The following is a 20,415-nucleotide window of genomic DNA, read 5'->3' as shown; positions in this document are numbered from 1 at the left end:
TTCTCCAATCCATTCTTAACCACATGATTTACCACCTGACCTGCAGTGGTTATAGCAAGTTGTGCATCCACATTTACCACACCTGCAACATTTTCTACATTCTTTTGAACCACAGAAGTATCAGATACTTGCACCAACCGCTTTTGTACCAAGTCACCTACATTAGTCTTCACTGTTTCATGAACTGCTACTACTTGATCTGAGGTGCCTGCTTCCTTAACATTAGCATCATTCCCATCCCCTAATGCTGCAAACTTATTGGTAATTTTCACATCATTAGAGTTAGGATCAGCATTTTGAACTTCTTTTCTCACACCGGATGAACCAACTGCTGTATCAGCAGTCTTTGCACTATTAATTTGCCCACCACCATTACTCTTAACCTGATTCTTTCTTCTGTTGGTTTGCCACTTGAAAATGTCTTTCATTGCCTACCACTGCACCACTTGAAAGCACCTTAATAACATGCTTATTTCTTGTATCAAATTTTGCATGCCTAGGGTTGGCATGATTATTTTGTGAGGTCTGAGCATTGTTATTGATCTTAACTGGTTCTGCAGCTTTTGATATTCACATGTTTAGTTGATTATTTGTGTTTATTCTCTATAATTTACACGAATTGTTTATCTTAATTGGAATGACAATTGATCTTAATATAGATGAGATGTATAATCGTAAATTTTTAGCCAAATTTAACACTGCTGAATTTAGGCTAAGAAATGTGCCATTTTTGTTCCTCTTCTAATGCTTATTTCTTTTATGCATTTGAAATCAGAATCTTGGCGGATATCAGGCTTTTCTTGACCAATTTCAAAGTTTGAGGTTCTCCACTCTCGTGCGAATATCAGGTAATGCTCATGTGTGATTTTGTTTGTTGTATGTGTGTTGCTTTTGTTCATTTGCTGTAGAAGTGAGTAATTTTGGTGATGAATCTGTTTGAAATAGATCAAGTTGATCACATGTTTTGTGATGATTCAGATTGCGACTTTGCTCTCTGTATGAAATTAGATATTAGGATATGAAGATCCTTGATGATTCTGGACTTAGTTGTACTCTGATTTTTGTTCTTATTTAGTTGATTTATTCATTTCTTTGTTTTCGTCACTGAAGGATCGGTTTTCGTTGGCATTGTGCCTAAAACCGATGAAATTAGAACATTCTAAAGCTGCAAAATCAGTTTTTCTTTTTGTTTTTTCTTATTGAGTTGGTTTGTTCATTTCTTATTTATTCATTACCGAAGGATCAGTTTGTGTTAGCATCGTGCTTAAGCTGATGAATTTAGAACATTTTAAAGCTGCAAAATCTTTTTCTTTGTTATAATGTTGTGTAGTTGGATAATATAGACTTAATAGGTCTGCGATATGAAGATCCTTGAACAATTAACTTAGATGTAATTCAGTTTTTTCTTTGTTATAATGTTGTGTAACGACCGAGGATTGGATGTGTAGTTGGATAATAATAGCTAAGATATGAAGATCCTTGACGATTCTGGACTTAGTTGTACTTTGATGAACAATTTTATCCGAACTTATGAAAAATTATTATGAATTTAATACAGGATTGATTTATTCATTTCTATTTTCTTTTAATTACTTCTTCAAATGTGTTGTGGAATTCAAAAGCTAGTCTCCACAACACATTTTATTTAGATTCTTACACTCTCGAAGATGATAGAGAAAACGAATCTGTGAATACTAGCCAGCATACAAAATAGTGGAAAATTTCATATTTGAAGAACACACAAAGAAAAATACATCAATACTATTCCTAGAGCACACAAAAGAATCCTTCAATCATATCAGAACTGGTACGAGCATGATCAACCCGACAATAACCAAAAACAAGAAGGTATTCGAGTCCTTTTCGTTGTATTTGAGTTCAAGTAATCCGAAAGATTCAAGAACTTGGACTGAAAAAATAAAGACAAGGGTGCAAACAAGAATGATTGAAATAAAAATGGTTTGCAAAACGATAAAGGTGGAGATAAGTGGGAAGAAGGAATTTCTGATAGATTTAATAGATGAAACAAGGTTGATAGGTCTATCATGGAATCTCACTCTTACCATTTTTATACACTTTCAATCCTCTTTCTTTTGCCTATCTTTCTAACTCTGGTTATATATCCTTGTTTCCACCTCGCCCTCTTTCATCCCGATTATCATTTCACTAGTTTCACTAAACTTCAACCCCATATATCCCTTTCCAGCTTTGAAATTATTACACCCTTAGTATACACTTTGTTCACCGTCCTGTTATTCCTTTGTGCCGTAGCCACAATTACATATAGCGCGGTTCATGCATACCATGATAGACCTATAAACCTTGTTTCGTCTATTAAATCTATCAGAAATTCCTTCTTCCCACTTATCTCCACCTTTATCGTTTCGCAAACCATTTTCATTTCAATCATTCTAGTTTTCACCCTTGTCTTTATTTTTCAAGTCCAAGTTCTTGAATCTTTCGGATTACTTGAACTCAAATATGACGAATGAATCTTTCGGATTACTTGAACTCAAATATGACGAAAAGGACTCGAATAACTTCTTGTTTTTGGTTATTGTCGGGTTGATCATGCTCGTACCAGTTCTGATATGGCTACAGGTAAACTGGTCATTAGGTTATGTGATAGCAGTTGTTGAATCAAAGTATGGTTTCGAAACACTGAGGAAAAGTGCTTATTTAGTAAAAGGGAAGAGAGGTGTAGCTTTGTTAATGATGCTTTTATCCTGGCTTATGATGGGATTAATGGTGGTTTGTGGTTCAATGTATTTAGTCATGGTAGGTGCAGCTAAGGGTAATGAATGGAGGAGCTTGGGGGTAATATTGCAAACTATGCAGAGTTCAGTGATGGGATTACTTATGATGAATCAGTATCTTGTGGGGAACGTTGTTTTGTATATGTATTGTAAGGACTTTAATGGTGAAAAAATGCCCTTGGAGATTGGAGACAAGTTCGCTGGAGCCGGTGAGTATGTATCTCTGCCCTTGGATGATGAGAAGAATAACGGTAATGTGTAATGGTTATGATCTATTGTATCGTATTGTTACTTTAAATGTGTGTGGTGCTTGGTGTTAATTGAGGAGGTGTGTGCTAAATGGTTTTGCTCTTTTTTTTTTTTTTTTTTTTTTTTTTTCCTGTTGTTGAATATTGAATAAAAATGTAGTTGTATTGATATGTAAAAAGATATATGGAATATATATTACATACATAAGACATCTATTACTACATGAAATTATTCAGATTGGGATCTTTTGGATCAAGTCAATCCAAAGATATTTTAAATGGCGTGTGATATTATTCGTAACAGTCTACTCATCATTAAGAGTATTCCTACATTTTATATGTTAGGTTTTTTTTCTGACTTTTAATGTCCGATTTTCTTCGAGAAAAGGCCATAAATAGTCCCTTATCTAGGGGAGTAGGTCTAAAATGGTCCTTTAACTATATACTTACCGGTTTTAGTCCGTTAACTATTCAAAAATTTATCAAATTTGGTCTCTATCTATTTTTTTATACAAATAGCGTACAAACTCATAAACCTTCGTGAGATTAATCGTTAAACCATTCCTCAGATCTATATTTCTCTCTCCTTGTTTTTTTTCCTCGAGTTCATTCTTTAACCTCAATTTTTTTCCTCAAGTTTTCTCTCACGTTTCGTAACCGATGGATTGGGTCGGTTACAAACTCATAAACCTTCGTGAGATTAATCGTTAAATCATTCCTTAGACCTATATTTCTCTCTCCCTGCTTTTTTTCCCTCAATTTCATTCTTTAACCTCAACTTTTTTCCTCAAAGTTCTCTCTCGCGTTTCGTAACCGACGGACTGCGTCAGTTAAAACTGACCTAGTCCGTCGGTTTTGTTAAAAAAAAATTAAAAAAACTGACGGTCTCACGTCGGTTTTTTTTTTTTTTTTTTTTGAAAATTAAAGAATGAAATGTAGGAACTTGGAGTCAAACCCGGGTATGTTCCTTGGCATTAAAGGGCTTTACCACTAGATCACTGATTTTTTTGTTCATATACTTACATTGATTTAATTTATACTGTTTTTTCGCTTTAAAAAATTGATGGACTCTGTCTCTGTCGATTTTTTTATAAAAAAAATAAAAATAAAAAACCAACAGACTCTATCGGTTTATTTTAGAAAATAATATAACAAATAATTATATTTTTTCACGCATTTTTGTGCAAAAAATAATCGACGCAGTCCGTCGGTTTTCTTAAAAAAAAAAGATTTAAAAAAATTATTGAAAAAACTAACAGAATCTGTCGGTCTTTCCGTCAGTTTTTTTTCGTGGTTTTTATCAGTTTTTTAGTAGTGTTTGAGAAGAATGGTTATAGCAATTTTGTGCCTGAGTTTGTCTTTTCGAATTTTAGAGACCTGAGAGCGACACCAGTGTCGGAATGCACTTTTTTTTTTTTTTAACAAGAGGAACTTGAGGAAAAAGAAGCAGGGAGAGAGAAATATAGGTCTGAGGAATTGTTTAATGATTAATCTCACGAAGGTTTAAGAGTTTGTACGCTGTTTGTATAAAAAAATAGACGGAGATCAAATTTGATAAGTTTTTGGATAGTTAAAAGATTAAAATCGGTAAGTGTATAGTTAAGGGATCATTTTAGACCTACTCCCATAGATAATAGACTATTTAGGGCTTTTCTCGATTTTCTTCGCACACTCAATCTCATTTTAATTATCATTTAGTTGGTGTTCAGTCTACTTCTGAATGAGTCTGCTTTGTCTAGTCTCTTTCTTCATAAATGTTTAATCAGTAAAATTCATGAACTTATTTGGAGATTTATTGTGTGTCACACACGTTACCCGAGCATGTATGTCCGCTTAACTCTTCATGGGTCACCATATGAGAGATATTTTTCGCATCTTCGTACCCGTGATGTCCCGCTTAATCATCGGTTCTTAAATTAGTTTGTTGGGTTAAACCAACCTAAATACATTCTTAATATGGTGGAATGTGGTCCAGTTTTCTAAAAAACAAGAATATACCTACATCTTATATATAACCTCTTTTCTTCAATCTTCAACATGAAGATTGGCACACTCAATAGCAGTAGTTGGTTTAAAGGGATAAACTACTAGACGGCTACTAACAACAATCTTAGAATTTCTCCTAGACAAATTAGGTATCCTCGTCCACACAATAAGATTTCAACATATGAAACATATTGAACTTCAAAGTTTTTCTCGTTCTTTTTCCTTCAAGTGTGATGGATTACACTTGCTGGTTATGAGGAGGTTGTAGAAAATAAATAGGTTTAAGGCTCATATGGATTCTTTTGGTTCACTCCCTAGCTATAGGTTACTCGCATATACCAAAATTGTCTTCTGATTTGATGGAGGGGTTGGAATCAAATATTTAGGAGGCCTCTAAAGCTTGATCGCATTACTTAGGGGTGTCAAAACAATCTTGAAAGCCGGTCGAACCAATCATTAGGTTTTTTCAAGTAGCCTTAGATTTTAATGTGAATTTATAACCATACTGAAAATTCGAATCTTTTCTTTTATTTTAAAAAAAAATATCAAACTGAACCGAACAAATTCATATATATAAAATATATTTTTATATGTTGAAATTTCAAATAGAAAGCATTAAAATTTGACCTTTGGTGTTAGCCTTGAGGTCAATTCAGATAGGAAAAACTACAAGATTATCCAAAGCTACACGATCATGATTGGAAACTTAGCATGTTTTTGTACATGCCTAGGTGCAAGTCTTTTTAAGGATAGTAGTATTGATGTAATTATGCAAAAAATTTAGTAAATAGGCAAAGAACAATATAGAAAAACAGTAGGGACTTAGTAGCTCAGTTGGTTGGTTACCTGAATTATTATCTTGTTGGTAAGGGTTTGAATTCTCATATTGTAATCCCTCTCCCATTTCTCCTTCCCCTACCCCCTATGTAATAAAAATAATTTAAATAATAATAATAATATTAAACAATATAGGAAAACAAATTGCTCCTAGTAATAGTATAAAGATTTACTTTGAGTTACCGGCCTAGTTTATATAAAATTTGTCACGTCTTTCCTATATATATTCTAAAAATATCTTTATTCTTCTTCGTTCTCACGGAAGCAAGTACAACCTTGTTCCGCAAATGAATATATATATATATATATATATATATATATATATATATATATATAGTCATCTTGATGGTAATGCTTCCCCTATTATTTTTGGTAATCCCACTAAATAGTTAAAACAAGTATGAAATTACTTTCTCAAGATCCGACAGTGTACGGGTACGGACTATCTAGTATGTACATAGAAGAGTGGAAAGGCGGGAGTGCATAAATATCTGCTTTTGGATTTGTCATTTCACTTGTGTCCGCTTTTTTAAAAAAATTGCAAGTTTATCCACTTTGGGAACAACTTCATACGTATGCGAGTGAAGTAGAAAACTTGCGTCTGACTTTAGACATTTTGGTCGGAAGTGCATGGCCTTGTGAAAGCTAAACATTGGATATTTTTGCGTGAAGTTCGGTATGGCTTCCTAAGGCCAACTTCGGATATTTTGACTGAAGTTGTGGACTTGACAAGCCAAATTTCAAACATATTTATAGAAGTTTTACCTGGCTTGCCAAGGCTAACTTCAGGCATTATTGATTGTAGTACATATACAAATTGGCTAAAACTTCAGTCATGTGTATCTGAAGTGTTTTTGGCCCAAAAAAAGAAGAAGGAATAATTACTTGGCATAGCTATCTCTAAGAGATAATTATTGATAATAACTACCTTTTAATTTATTTATATTTAGTAGCTACAGTGATTTTGTAAATTATCATTCATAGCTATATCAAAATACATCAAGCGGTAGTGGCTGGAGTGATTATTGGGCGTGGGCTCTGCCCCTGCCCACCCAGGTTCGAACTCAACTTCACGACAGCTCAAATACACGTGACATCAGATAAGATTGGATACAACCGAACAATATATTCAAATACACTGAAATACATCAAATGGTAAGAAGCTACAATAATGTAATTATTCCTGTAAGTTCTCTTTGAATTTCAACAATCCAACACATGATTCAACACCAAAATCTACTGCAAATATGCTCAAATTTGAAACTCATGTTCTAGATCTCATAAAAAGTAAAACTCAATCATCAATTTATCAAAACAATAGCAAAACCTAACAGTCCCATTTGACACCTGTTAATTTTTTCATGTATGCGTACTTCACTCATATATGACTGAATTGCATGTAAAAATTGGTTAAAACTTTATTCATGTGTATTTGAAGTGAGGTTGAATTTTTTTTTTGGCCCAAAAACATTCTTTGAATTTCAAGAATCGAACACACGATTCAATACCTAAATGATCTCAAATTTAAAACATAAGTTTCAAATATCACAAAGAATAAATTTTAATCATCAGTTTGCCAAAATAACAGCAAATCTAACAAACTCATTTTGCAATAATGGTGATTTGTCATTGTATTCTCGACTGATTTGATTTAAACTCACTTTTCATATTTGAAATTAAAACAATTATTATATTTCAATTGCTATAAATTCAAAAAATACTACTCCCTTCGTTTCAATTTATATGAACTCATTTGACTGGGCACGACATTTAAGAAAGAGGGGAAATTTTTAAATCTTGTGGTTTAAAATAAGTTTGGAAAATTTGTGTGGCTGTAAATTATTCATAAAGTGAATTTGTTTCTAAATTAGAAAAGAAATCATTTATTTTGGCACGGACTAAAAAGAATATAGGTTCAAATAAAATAAATTGAAATAGAGGAGTATTATACAACAATTAAGAAGAAGATGACGACACTTTTATCTGAAACTACTTAATACTAAATATCAGGTAGATATTGTTTTTTAAAAATTAGGTACGATTTAAATGGGGCAACCATAAGATGCCCCGTGGGATTTTTACGAGCGACAAGCAGGACAACCAAGGGTCGTGTTGAAAATTTGATTTCCTTAAAAAGGACATTCAGCATCTTCTTTGTGTAATTGATTAGATAATATAATTAATTTCTTTTGGCATAATTTCATTTGTGTCCCACCTCTTGGTTCTAGGTTACACGTGTTCTATTTGGAACCATACAGTCTCTCAGTGGGCCATATAACTTTATGATTGTGGCTGATAAACTTCTTCTAGTAACTTATCAACCCCATCCAACAAAATGACAAACTCGTTTAAGCGTCAAATAATATCTCATTCTTCTTTATTGTATTCATAATTACCCCATCCAACAAAATGACAAACTCGTTTAAGCCTCAAATAATATCTCATTCTTCTTTATTGTATTCATAATTACCCCATCCAACAAAGCATCAAATAATATCTCATTCTTCTTTATTTTATTCATAATTACTTCTAATTACCCCATCCAACAAAATGACAAACTCGTTTAAGCATCAAATAATATCTCATTCTTCTTTATTGTATTCATAATTATCCCATAATTACCCCATCCAACAAAATGACAAACTCGTTTAAGCATCAAATAATATCTCATTCTTCTTTATTGTATTCATAATTACCCCATCCAACAAAATGACACTTAATAGGGAAAATCTTGAAAGATAAGGTTAATTCTTTTTTGATTTGATAAATGAACATTCTTTTTGGTTAAAAAAAAGGCTAAATGAATATTTTTTTTTATTCGGAGGGAGTATAAAATACTGTTTTCTCAACCAAAAAAAAAAATGTATGAAGGTTAACTTAAATTTTTTATTTATTCGAAAAACTTCTTTTAGTAATTTTGTGAAGATTCAGGGTTAAATTGGTAAATTCTATTTTCATATTGTCCCAAAATAGCAATAAAATAATTCTCATATTCTGTTAATTCACTATGCTAATATTCCCTCCATTCCAATATAATTGAATATTGGGATGTGGTAAGCTCCTTCGAAATTAATTAATACTAGCACTATGAAATGGTCATTTGGCTTAATTACCATATGTTTTTCCCCAAACTTTTATTAAAGATGAAATAGTGAGTGTTGGGATACCAAAAACTATTGAAAAGAAGGGTAATTTAAAAAAAAAAAAAACTTTTAGACTCTGACCAATTCACTTATTTTGGCCAAAAACAAAATCTCAACAATTCATTTATTTTGAAATGGAGCGAGTACTAATTATAAAAACCATTAAAAGAAAGTTAAAATGTTGATATACAAATGTGCAAATGCATATAAAAAAAGAAATTGTAAAGAGCCGTAGGGAAGGGTCCACGTGGGAAATCTAGGAAATTAATGGTGTGAGATGTGTTGATGAGTGATGACAAATGATGTAAGCAAAGGACAAACTGGTCAAGGCACCTGAAAGTTTTTATTGAAATTATAGTCAAATGCTATTACAACTAATAGAATTGATTTATTATGATACAACTACCAAAACACCCTTGAGTACAAATGATCATGAAACAGATGGCTGAAGCACCTAAATTGTTGCTTCTTGTATACTCTCCGTCCCAATTAAGTAGCTTAGTTTGACTAGGCACAAGTTTTAACGAATAACAATAGACTTTTAAATCTTTTGTCCTAAATTAAAAATTTGTAAACTTGTCATGTAAAATGTTTGAATGTCAACTTACTAAACACAAAAAAGAGACACTCTTCTCAAGACAGACTAAAAACAAAAAAACACTAAAATTTGGATAGAGATAGTAGTAAGAGAAAGAGAATGTACTTGCATTACTCAAAGCTTCTAAAATTAATTCTTTTATCCCAGTAAATATTGTCATGACCTTCTACAAGCAAACATATAAAAATTCTTTGAATTTAATTCTTCTAAATCATATACTAAAATTATATTATATGATAGCAATTGATTTCTGCCTTTTAAGTTTAGTGCACTAAAAGTTATACACTAACAACTTATTCCAATAGATCTTTTTTCCAATTACCAAATCATTTATAAAAAACAATTATCAAATCATTCATCTTTTACTATGGTCAATTCTTTTTCCTAAAAACTTTTATATAGTTGATGTATCAAATAAATAGAGAAACACCTATGGAGTACTTTGTTGTGATTAGTTTGGTTTACATCAAGTTGAACAAAGATACTTTACAAAAGTCAAAATAGATGGGCCCCTTCTTCCTTATTATCTGTAATCCATTTATACTCTCTCCCCAAAAAAATAATCTTAATTTGACTTGACACAAAATTTAAGAAATAAAATAAGACTTTTAAAATGTGTGGTCCAAAACAAATTTTACATTTTTGTGTGACTATAAATTATCTCATAAAGTTAAATTGTTTCTAAATATAGAAAGGTATCAATCTTTTAGGAACAAACTAAAAATGAAATGAAAACAATCTTTTTGGGATGGAGAGAGTATATCTTTTTTACATTAGAATTATTTCTAGTAGATATACTTATGATCACCTAGTATATAGTAGAAATAGTAGAAAGAATAAATGCAACACGATTTAATTATATTTATTATTATTTTATCATATACTACTGTCAAAGATTGATAAGTACGTAGCCTAAGCTGTCCAAATACTATAAGATGAGATATTATTTTCCCGAAATCCACATGAGTTAGAGATACACTTAAGGCTAAGATATTTTGCAACCCGATTTAATTATATTTATTATTATTTTATCATATACTACTGTCAAAGATTGATAAGTACGTAGACTATGCAGTCCAAATACTATAAGATGAGATATTATTTTCCAGATATCCACTCGAGTTAGAGACACACTTAAGGCTAAGATATTTTTAGCTTTCAATGCTTGACTTCCACTATAAATATATAGAATCCACCTACCATTGAACCAAAAAAGCAAAAACCTCTACCTGAAGAGCCATCCAACACTACTTTTTTATTCTCTCAACCAACAGTGACCAAAAATGGATATTTTGGGAAGCTATTTTTCGGACCCACGTACCGAGTCTGATACTAGCAGCAGCGCCCCTGATCTTTATACTGAATACTCACCAGTGATGTTAGCTTCGAATAACCCGAAAAAGAAGACCGGGAGGAAGAAGTTTCAGGAAACTCGACATCCAGTATACAGGGGAGTGAGAAGAAGAAAGTCAGATAAATGGGTTTGTGAAGTCAGAGAACCGAATAAAAAATCAAGGATTTGGCTAGGCACTTTCCCAACAGTAGAAATGGCAGCTAGAGCTCATGACGTGGCGGCCATAGCCTTGAGAGGTCGTTCTGCTTGCTTGAACTTTGCTGACTCTACTTGGAGGTTGCCTATCCCGGCTTCCTCCTGCACCAAGGATATTCAGAAAGCGGCCACTGAGGCCGCCGAATCTTTTCGACTGCCACTAAAGTCAGAAAGAGTTTTAGGAGAATACATTTTTACTCCTGAAATGCCACAGAGTATGTTCTTTGTGGATGAGGAAGCGGTCTTTGACATGCCGGGATTACTTGCGAATTTAGCCCAAGGACTGATGCTACCTCCACCTCAATATTTAGAAATCGAAGATCGTGCCGAAGCGGATGCTGACACGTCCTTATGGAGTTATTCTATCTAAATAATTGGTTCTGGTTGATTATAACTACTTGTTTGAAAGTTTACATGCAATCGGAATGCTCAAAGTGAGCCTACTTAAATTCGGGTATTTTTTAGGAGATATTCCAAGTTTTGTACTCAATAATTGGATGGTACTAATGTAAACAGGTATTGTAATTTAGTACAACAACAATGTAATTTAGTCATTGTAGATATTTCCAACCACAAGAAAAACATATATCCTATGTTGTCCTATTATTAGAAAGTGGTTCCAGCTTAATGCAGATTAATGTGGCCTAGATCGTGTGGACAAGACGATGTCTTGAACGACGCCGACTCTCGAAGTGTCCGAGAGTCCGATCCCCCGGTGCCACAGATTGTAGGCTCCGCGCCCGGCGTACAAACAGTTGTGGCCGCTACGGGTGGTGTTGGCGTCCCAGTGTTGGGGTATGCTAGATAGGATGTTTGGATGTTTACTTGGATCATACGTGTATAACGTGTTTTCCAAGTAAACATTTGATGCTCCTTTTCTGAAGAAGCCTAAAGGTTTTCCTGTCTTGTTTAGAACTGGACAACTTCTGAAGAAGCATAAGATAAAAGCTTTTTTCATCATGAGAAACAACCTATTGGTTATAACCTCAATTGCTTGTTCAAACCGGGTCATGAATGCACTTTGTTGCGATGCCAATATGCTTTGTACGTTGTGACACCAAAGCCATCAGAGGCGGATTTAGGATTTGAACATTGCGGGTGTCACTATTTTATATATGCAATACCTACTAAGAAAAAGAACAGTCCAATGCATTAAGCTCCTGCTATGCGCGGGGTCTGGAGAATACCTACTACTAGTCACAAAGACCGAATAGGAAGGATGGATCGGATCAGTTAATTTTGGGTTAATTCGATTAGGTGTATTAGGTCTTCTATTCATAAATAGACAAATAAGTTTTGTTTTGTTTAGCTTTTCTTTTTATACTTGATTTAAACATTTAAATTCTATTCTAAAATAAAAGTACAAAACAAAAACGCAAAAACCAATAGCTCTTGAAAGAGCGCATAATATTAGATAAATTGCTAAAATGTACCTTAATTTCTACAGATTTTTTGTTTGGCTAGATTAATTTACTTCAATATTTTTGAGTTAGTTTTTCCGTCTTACTTGTCAATTTTTATGACAAGTATTAGGAAAACAAGAGTTTCCAGTTATCAATATATTAGAATCAACCAAAATGTCTACTAAATAAACCATTTTGATCTATCAAAAGTAAAAAAATAACTGCTCAAATTATATTCCAATATATATCAATGTCGCGTCATCAAAACTAGAAAAGACTATATATTAAATAAAATAAATTCAAATTACTTATCAAAAGAAGTTTTCTTACGAAGTAAGATTTAATTGAAGAAACAAAATAATGGTTGATGTAAATAAATTAAAAAAGAAAAGATGATGATGCAGAAGGAGTTTGAGAAAGAATTATTTTAGCAATATAATGGAGAAGAAAAAGAAGAAAAGAAAAGGAAGGGCAAGGAGAAACAAGGTGAGGCTGCTTCCAGCCGGATTCGAACTTGGATAATCAAACATAGGAGTACTTTTAGCGGGCTGCACGAACCAGTGGCACCAGAAGTGCTTTGTTTAGTGAGAGTGCCATTTAAAGTATTTATACGTTTTTTCACAGGTATCTACATAAATACTCGGAATTTTTGCCGAACCGTGCTGGTGGCGTGGCACTCCTACCTCATAAGAGGTAGATCCGCCCCTGAAAGCCATTATGGCTTTTTCAATGCGAGATGGCTCCTTTCTTCGGCCTTGAGATGACTCAGGGTAATCCTGCTTGCCTCTGCCCGGGTTACCCCAGTTATCGTGCTATCGTTTCTTGGGTTATGTTTTCCACTATTTCGCTGAGTCTGGTCACTCTCATGCGATAGCGTCTGATCTTTCTCGTTTCGCTGACTTTGGTCACCAGCATCCTACAGTGTTTCAAAACCTGGTGGTATATATCTGGGTTAACGATTTGATAACTATGTTGTCCTGCCAACGTCCCGTCACTTTGGTCACCAACAAGCTGGTTATTACGCTGATCTCCAGACATGATATGGTTTTCTCTTGGGAAACAAACAGAAGCAAGCTAGCAAAGAGTTAACAACATATCAAAACAATAACACAGCTTTCCTAGCCCAACGCTAGATGCCAAACTACCTAAAATCTGAAACTAAGATTTACAAACTTAATTTGTATTTAGGGTCAAGGGAAAATACATTGTAATGCTTAATTTGTATTTAGGGTCAAGGGAAAATAGATTGTAATGATCATTATTAACTTCTTGATACTTGTCTATGAATATGAAAAAATAAGTAAAGGACAGTGAATTAAAGAGCAATAAAGCAAAAGAGTAAGAATGTTCTTATTCAAGTGTCTCTAGTCGAACTGCCATACAACTTCACTAGAGAAACTTGCTTGTTACAATTCGAATGCTTATCACTAGCAATGATGAGAATAAGATGGGTACAAGTGAAGGAAAGCAGGTGTTCTTATAGATTATCGCTAGGTAACGTTTCTCAAATATTAATAATGATCACTATATTTGCACATTTGCGCCTGTTACGTATATGGATATGTAGCCGTCGTAGTGAATCTTGAATTTCTCAGAACCGGTTGATCTGTGAAGCTTATCATGTCCGGTCCCTGATGACCTACCAGTCACTTGACTCAGAGCAACACCGCCTGTTACCGGCATACCAACCTCCTGGGCGCTATTTTGGTCCTTGATCAAAGTCGTCTTTGCTGACCTGGATCTGATTAGACTTGAATTTCCACTTGTCACTTTCCAAGTCGCCCACGTGTCAAATCCATCATTTGCCCAATACACTAGTATATACTCCCCGTCTCAAATTATTTGTCGCAGTTACTAAAAATAGTTATCTCAATTTGTCATTTTAGAAGTTCAAGGCACAATTAGTTATTCTTTTCTCATTTTACCCTTAGTAGAATTTTGTCATTAATGGAGATGACACATAAATAGAGTATATATTTAATGAAAAGATTATAACTTAGACATAAATAAGGGTAAAGTTAGTCAAAATCACTCCTAATTAATATTTCTGAAGGGGCATGTAAAAAAAAATGACAGATCATTTGAGACGGAGGAAGCAGTAGAATAGCAAAAGTAGACGTAACACGATTTAATTATAGTTATTTATCATTTAAGGGCAAAGGTGCAAATATACCCTCAACTTTGCGATTTAGAGTAGATATATCCCTGTTTAAAAAATGGTGTATGTATACCCTTACCGTTACAAAATGGTGCAAATATACGCATTCCCTTCACAAATAGTGCAAATATACCCTTTTCGCTAACGATTTTTTTTTTAAAATCATTTAGCTTATCTTTTAATTAAAAAAAAATCATGTGGCTTTAAAAAAAATCTACTCATTTTTTTTAGCAGACATATTTTTCTAACACCCCATGGTATTTTTTTTCCTGGTGGGTGGGGTCTGGTTGGTTTAAAAAAATATCTTCATGGCTCTAAAAAACAATAAGCCCACCCATTTTTTTAAACGAATCAGACCGACCCACCAGGAAAAAAAATTATCATGTTACTTTAGAAAAATATGTCTACTTAAAAAAAAAATAGGTAGACTCTCTTTTTAAGCCACGTGATATTTTTTTAATTAAAAAATAATTCCGTCAGCAAAAAAGGTATATTTGCACTAATTTGTAACAATAGGGGTATATTTACACTACTTTTATAATAAAAAGTATATTTATTTTAAATCACAAAGTTGAAAGATATATTTACACCTTTTCCCATCATTTAATAATTAATGTCAAAGATTGATAAGTAGCCTAAGTACGTAGTCCAAACTAGAAAGATTCACAAGTTACGTCAAAATTCACACAATTAAAGACTTGGAAGTTCCCTCTGTCTTGGGATATTTTGAATCTAAGACACGTCATCAGCAGAATTCACTTGTCCCATAAAACACCTGGGCTTGGCTTAGGATACTTTGAAGGTCCCTTTCAAAATTCAGCGTGTTTTCTTTTCAACCTCAAATTCCATTTTCATTTTTTTGAGTCATCAAAATTTTTAGCTTCAAATAATACTTCACTTCCACTATAGTCTACAAATATATGGAGAACCGCCACCCACACCCCATCAGCCAGATGTACAACCAAGAAATGTAGACTGTGATGCATTTTTGTCCTTGTTTTTTCATGTTATAAAAATAGGCATGGTTGGATTTATAGACAGGAAAATAACATATATATTATTGCAGTATAAGTCGGTGCCTTTAATGACTACTCAGATTTGTTGTGACCAAAGGCGTATCCAGAATTTGAAGAGGATTGATGCAATACTATTACAAAGAGGTGGATGCAGGATTCATATTTGATGTGTTCAACCTTTAGGTTCTTAAAACATAAACTCATTATACTTTTAAAATCAGAAGTTTCGAGGTCGAGCCTTGAATATGAAATCGCCTTTAGTAGGAAGCTTCTTATTACCAAAGTAGGACTTTCTAACAGAGGCGGATTTAGCATTGCGTTTATAGGTTCAACATAACCAAATATCTTAGACACAATAACATAACCCAATATCTTAGACACAGACTCTATAGTTGTATTGAAAATTCATTTTATATGAATAAATAATCTTATTCAGGACTCAGTACATAAATAGTTATCATTCAGAACTCATAAATTAAAAAATTCTGGCTCCGCCTTTACTTTCTGACATGAGTTTAATTAATCAGGCCTCGAAATGAATACCAAACATCGGTGAGAAATTAGATAAGAAAAAAATATAACTTTCCGAATTATTGGGCTCGTGCTAGGCCCTGACAAACCTCCTCTAGTACAGAGTAGAAACAGAAGAAATAGAAGTGACACGATCTAATAATGTACGTTTCTGTTTTGGAATATTTTGAAGGCCCCTTGTCCCAGAAGAGCTTGGCTTACGATATTTTGAAGGCCCCTTTTAAAATCCAGCTTGTCTCCTTTTCAACCTCAAAGTCAATGTTTTTTAGGCGTCAAACTTTTTGGCTTCAAATATAGCTTCACTTCCACTATAATATAGTCTATAATTATAGAGAACCACTTATCACATTAAACCAAAAGGCAAACACATCGACGCTACTTTTTTACTCTCTCAACCAGCAGATCTAGTCCAAGAATGGATATTTTTATTCGGACCCACTTACTGAGCCTGATACTAAGCAGCAGCCCCACATAACCTTACTCAATATTGATGTTAGCTTAAAATAACTCCAAAAAGCGAGCAAGAAGTTTTAAAGAAATTCAACATCCAATATACGGAAGAATGAGGAAAAGAAATTCATACAAATGGGTTTGTGAAGTCAAAAAACCCATTAAGAAACCAAGAATTTGGCTTGGCACTTTCCCAACAATATAGATTATAGGCTAAGGCCAATCATACTTTTAACGAGGTCCTTACAACGTCAGGCAGTATCTACTACAGTCCCGTCAGCAAAATATTCTTTGATTGTAACACCAATAGCGACAATGTTAGGACACACGCTGCACTTTGACGAACTAGTTGCATGGTTACATTGATGAGAATGGACATCGTTGCCCTGGGCGGAGCTAGTGTTTCGGTCACGGATTCGGATGATTTCAATAGCTTCGATTAAACTCTGTATTTATATTAAATTAAACCCATAAGGTTTAAAGGACTAAAATTCTTAAACCCATAAGGTTTAATTAAATTCTGGCTCCACCTCTACCGGTACGTGTTGCACTGGGCAATAATTTTAACTTCAGCTGCTTGCATAATCTTCGCTTAGATGGTGTCAAAACATTAAAATTAGATGCTCAAAAAGCTACTACAAAACAAGTTAGAAATTTTATTAGTTTTTTTTAATATCAAAATGGCAAGAGAATACATTCTAGAATATATTGAACAGTTTGTGATAGATGAAATAGCTCCTAAATCAACTTGCTCACTTCTTTCATTCAACTATACAATGGCTTGAAAATAACAAAACTAATCTTTTTCACTTGACTAAACCAAATCAACAAATTATTAGATGACCACGCTATAATAGTCTCTTCCGCACGTCTAGGCCACATTAATTTGCATTAAGCTTGAGCCACTTTCTAATAAAATACATTACATCGGACTACACTGTTTTTTTGTGGTTGGAAATTAAATATCTACATTGTCACTAAATTACAATACTTGTTTACATCCTTACAATCCAAATATTGAGTACGAAAATATCTCATAAATATCCTAATTTAAGTAGGCCTCACTTTGAGCATTACAATCGCATATAAATCGTAAAAAAGTACTCCCTCCGTCTCAAATTATTTATCGTTTTAAAAGTTTAAGATAAAACCAATTATTTTTTCTCATTTTTAACCTTATTAATGTGTTTGTGAAGACTAAAAACACCTTAGTACGGGGAGACCACAAAAAAAAGAGTAAATTAAATACTCAACGAAGAGCGATTATATCTTTAGACATAAACAAGGGTAAATAGTTAAAAGTCCCTCCTAATTAACATTTCTTAAGGGGTTTGTAAAAGAGAAACACGATAGATAATTTAAGAGGGAGGAAGTAATAATATAATTAATCAAAATTTTAAGATAAGAGTAATTCCATAAAGGCATTTCAGCATCAACTTCGGCATGATCTTTGATTTCTAAACGTTGAGGCGGCGGCGGTAGCATCAGTCCTTGAGCCAAATTCGCAAGTAATCCCGGCATGTCGTAGAGCAATTCCTCGTCCACATAGATAGAATATACTCTCTGGCATTTCTGCGGTACCCCCAGAAACGCTTTCCAAGTAGTAGTGCTCTAGTGGACGTCGGAAAGCTTTGATGGCCGCCTTTTTTAATATCCTTGCAGACTTCCAGTTGCTGCAGTCGGAGGAAGCAGGGATAGGCAACCTCCAAGAAGAGTCGACAAAGTTGAAGCAAGTAGAACAAGCCGCCATGAGCTCTAGCCACCATTCCAACTTTGAGAATGTGTCTAGCGAAATTCTTGATTTTTTATTGGATTCTCTAACTTCACAAACTCATTTATCTGAATTTCTTTTCCTCACTCCCTTTATACTGGATGTCTAGTTTCCCAAAACTTCATCCTCCCGGCTAGGATTTTCGGGTTATTGAAAGCTAACATAACTGACGAATTTTTTTCCAAGCTAATTTTTCAATATTTGAAGCTAACGTCACCAATGTTGAGCTTTTACTAGAAACCTCCTCAAATGTGTCTCAGATCCTTCAAATAATGCTTTTTTGGAGAATCCGACACCGGTGCACGGCATTTTTAAAGGATTCTGAGCAACATAAGTCATGTCTAAGTCATGAAGAACATGAAGGTTTTTTCCGTGAGAGGACGTCAAAGGCTCGAAGCAAACACATTAATGTGCTTTCAGCTGAAAGTAAGAAACCAGCGTGTCAACAAGGAACACCCCTCTTCCCTTTTCAAATGAAGTAAAATTTTGACCCAGGAGGCATGTGATGTAAGATCAATAGTTTACCTTTCTGAGTTCGACTTTCAGTGGGGGTTCCTTGTAAAAGCTCGGCATTGATGATGTTAGCTTCAGTTATTGGAAAATTAGCTTGGAAAAATGTTCATCAGTGATGTTAGCTTCAAATAACCAGAAAAAGCGAGCCGGGAGGAAAAACTTTCGAGAAACTCGACATCCAGCATATAGGAGAGTGAGAAAAATAAATTCTGATAAATGAGGTTATGAAGTCGCAGAACCCAATAAAAAATTAAGAATTTGGCTAGGTACATTCCCAAGGTAGAAATGGCGGCTAGAGCTCATGACTTGGCGGCTATAGCATTAAGGGGTTGTTCTACTTGCTTGAACTTTGCTGACTCTGCTTGGAAGTAGCCTATCCCGACTTCCTCCGAATGCAAGGATATTTAAAAGGCCGCCAAAGCTTTCCATCTCGGAAAGCGTTTTGGGGGAAGAAACTCCCCTGAAATGCCACAGTATGTTCTATGTGGACGAGGAAGCGCTTGGATTAATTTTGAATTTGGCCCAAGGACTGATGTGCTACCTCCGCCTCAATGTTTAAAAATGAAGATCTTGCCGAAGCTGACGTGTCTTTATGGAATTATTCTACCTACTAATTAAATCATTTTTGCACCAGTTTATATATGCAATCAGAATGCTCAAAGTGAGGCCGACTTGACTTAGATATTTAGGAGATATTTGTTTCGCACTCAATATTTGGATTATACGGATGTAGACAGGTGTATAATTTAGTGACAATTCAGATATTTCATATGTCCAACAAAAAAAAGACAAGTGTAGACTGTAGACACTAGTCAGATGTTGTCCTATTATTAGTAAGGAATCCGCGACTTTTGTACGATAAAAAAATAAATTGAACCAAACTAACACGAAAAAAAAAAACATAAGTAGGTTTCACGCACTAATTTAGTGCGTGAAAGGACCAAACTGCAAAAATAAAAGTTTGGCCTTTCGCGCACGAAATTCGTGCGTGAATGAGGCCAACAAAAAGTCATCCGTGAATTAGTATATTTGTATATTGGTTCAAGTCTACATCGATATGTAACCACATCTTCAATGTGATAACAAGCTACAAACAATAAATTTTATGGCATTAGCAAAAAGAACGATAATTTCTATATCTACATATAATTTAATTTTAAACTTTTTATTTTATCTTTAATGAGATTATTTGTAACTACACAAATATGTATGTCTTGTTTTAGAGTACAAATTTTAAAAATTCCCCGTTCTTTTTTTTTTTTTTTAATTTTATGTCCAGAAAAAATGAATCACATAAAATGAGACGGAGGGAGTTGAAATTATTATATATTTTATTGTTCTCGATTACTATATATGATGATAAGCATTCCACGAAAGACTTTTACGACGACATCGTCCATGTTAATGTTTACCCCGAATTTGGGAAACCAATTGAATTTGTATGCGGGTATAGGAT

General features: G+C 33.8%; 2 protein-coding genes and 2 pseudogenes across 2 annotated transcripts; 3 read left to right on the top strand and 1 right to left on the bottom strand.

Annotated features, from left to right (window-relative positions):
- Window positions 1-890: 890 nt before the first annotated feature.
- LOC132642020 (uncharacterized) lies at window positions 891-3,096 on the top strand. Its single transcript, XM_060359241.1, has one exon. It carries the CDS (start codon window positions 2,482-2,484, stop codon window positions 3,016-3,018), a length of 537 nt encoding a protein of 178 aa, XP_060215224.1. The 5' UTR covers window positions 891-2,481; the 3' UTR covers window positions 3,019-3,096.
- Window positions 3,097-8,670: 5,574 nt separating this feature from the next.
- Window positions 8,671-12,419, top strand: LOC132642019 (dehydration-responsive element-binding protein 1A-like). The gene has a single exon (XM_060359240.1). The coding sequence runs from the start codon at window positions 10,852-10,854 to the stop codon at window positions 11,485-11,487; it is 636 nt and encodes a 211-aa protein (XP_060215223.1). The 5' UTR covers window positions 8,671-10,851; the 3' UTR covers window positions 11,488-12,419.
- A 5,497-nt stretch (window positions 12,420-17,916) lies between these two features.
- On the bottom strand, window positions 17,917-19,537 carry LOC132642868 (dehydration-responsive element-binding protein 1B-like; annotated as a pseudogene).
- LOC132642869 (dehydration-responsive element-binding protein 1D-like) lies at window positions 19,075-19,573 on the top strand (annotated as a pseudogene).
- Window positions 19,574-20,415: the final 842 nt, after the last annotated feature.

The sequence above is a fragment of the Lycium barbarum genome, chromosome 5 (genome assembly GCF_019175385.1).
Source record: "Lycium barbarum isolate Lr01 chromosome 5, ASM1917538v2, whole genome shotgun sequence".
NCBI classification, from domain to species: Eukaryota; Viridiplantae; Streptophyta; class Magnoliopsida; order Solanales; family Solanaceae; genus Lycium; species Lycium barbarum.
The sequence above is the reverse complement of the archived record's forward strand: the minus strand, read 5'-3'. Positions and strand labels throughout refer to the sequence as shown.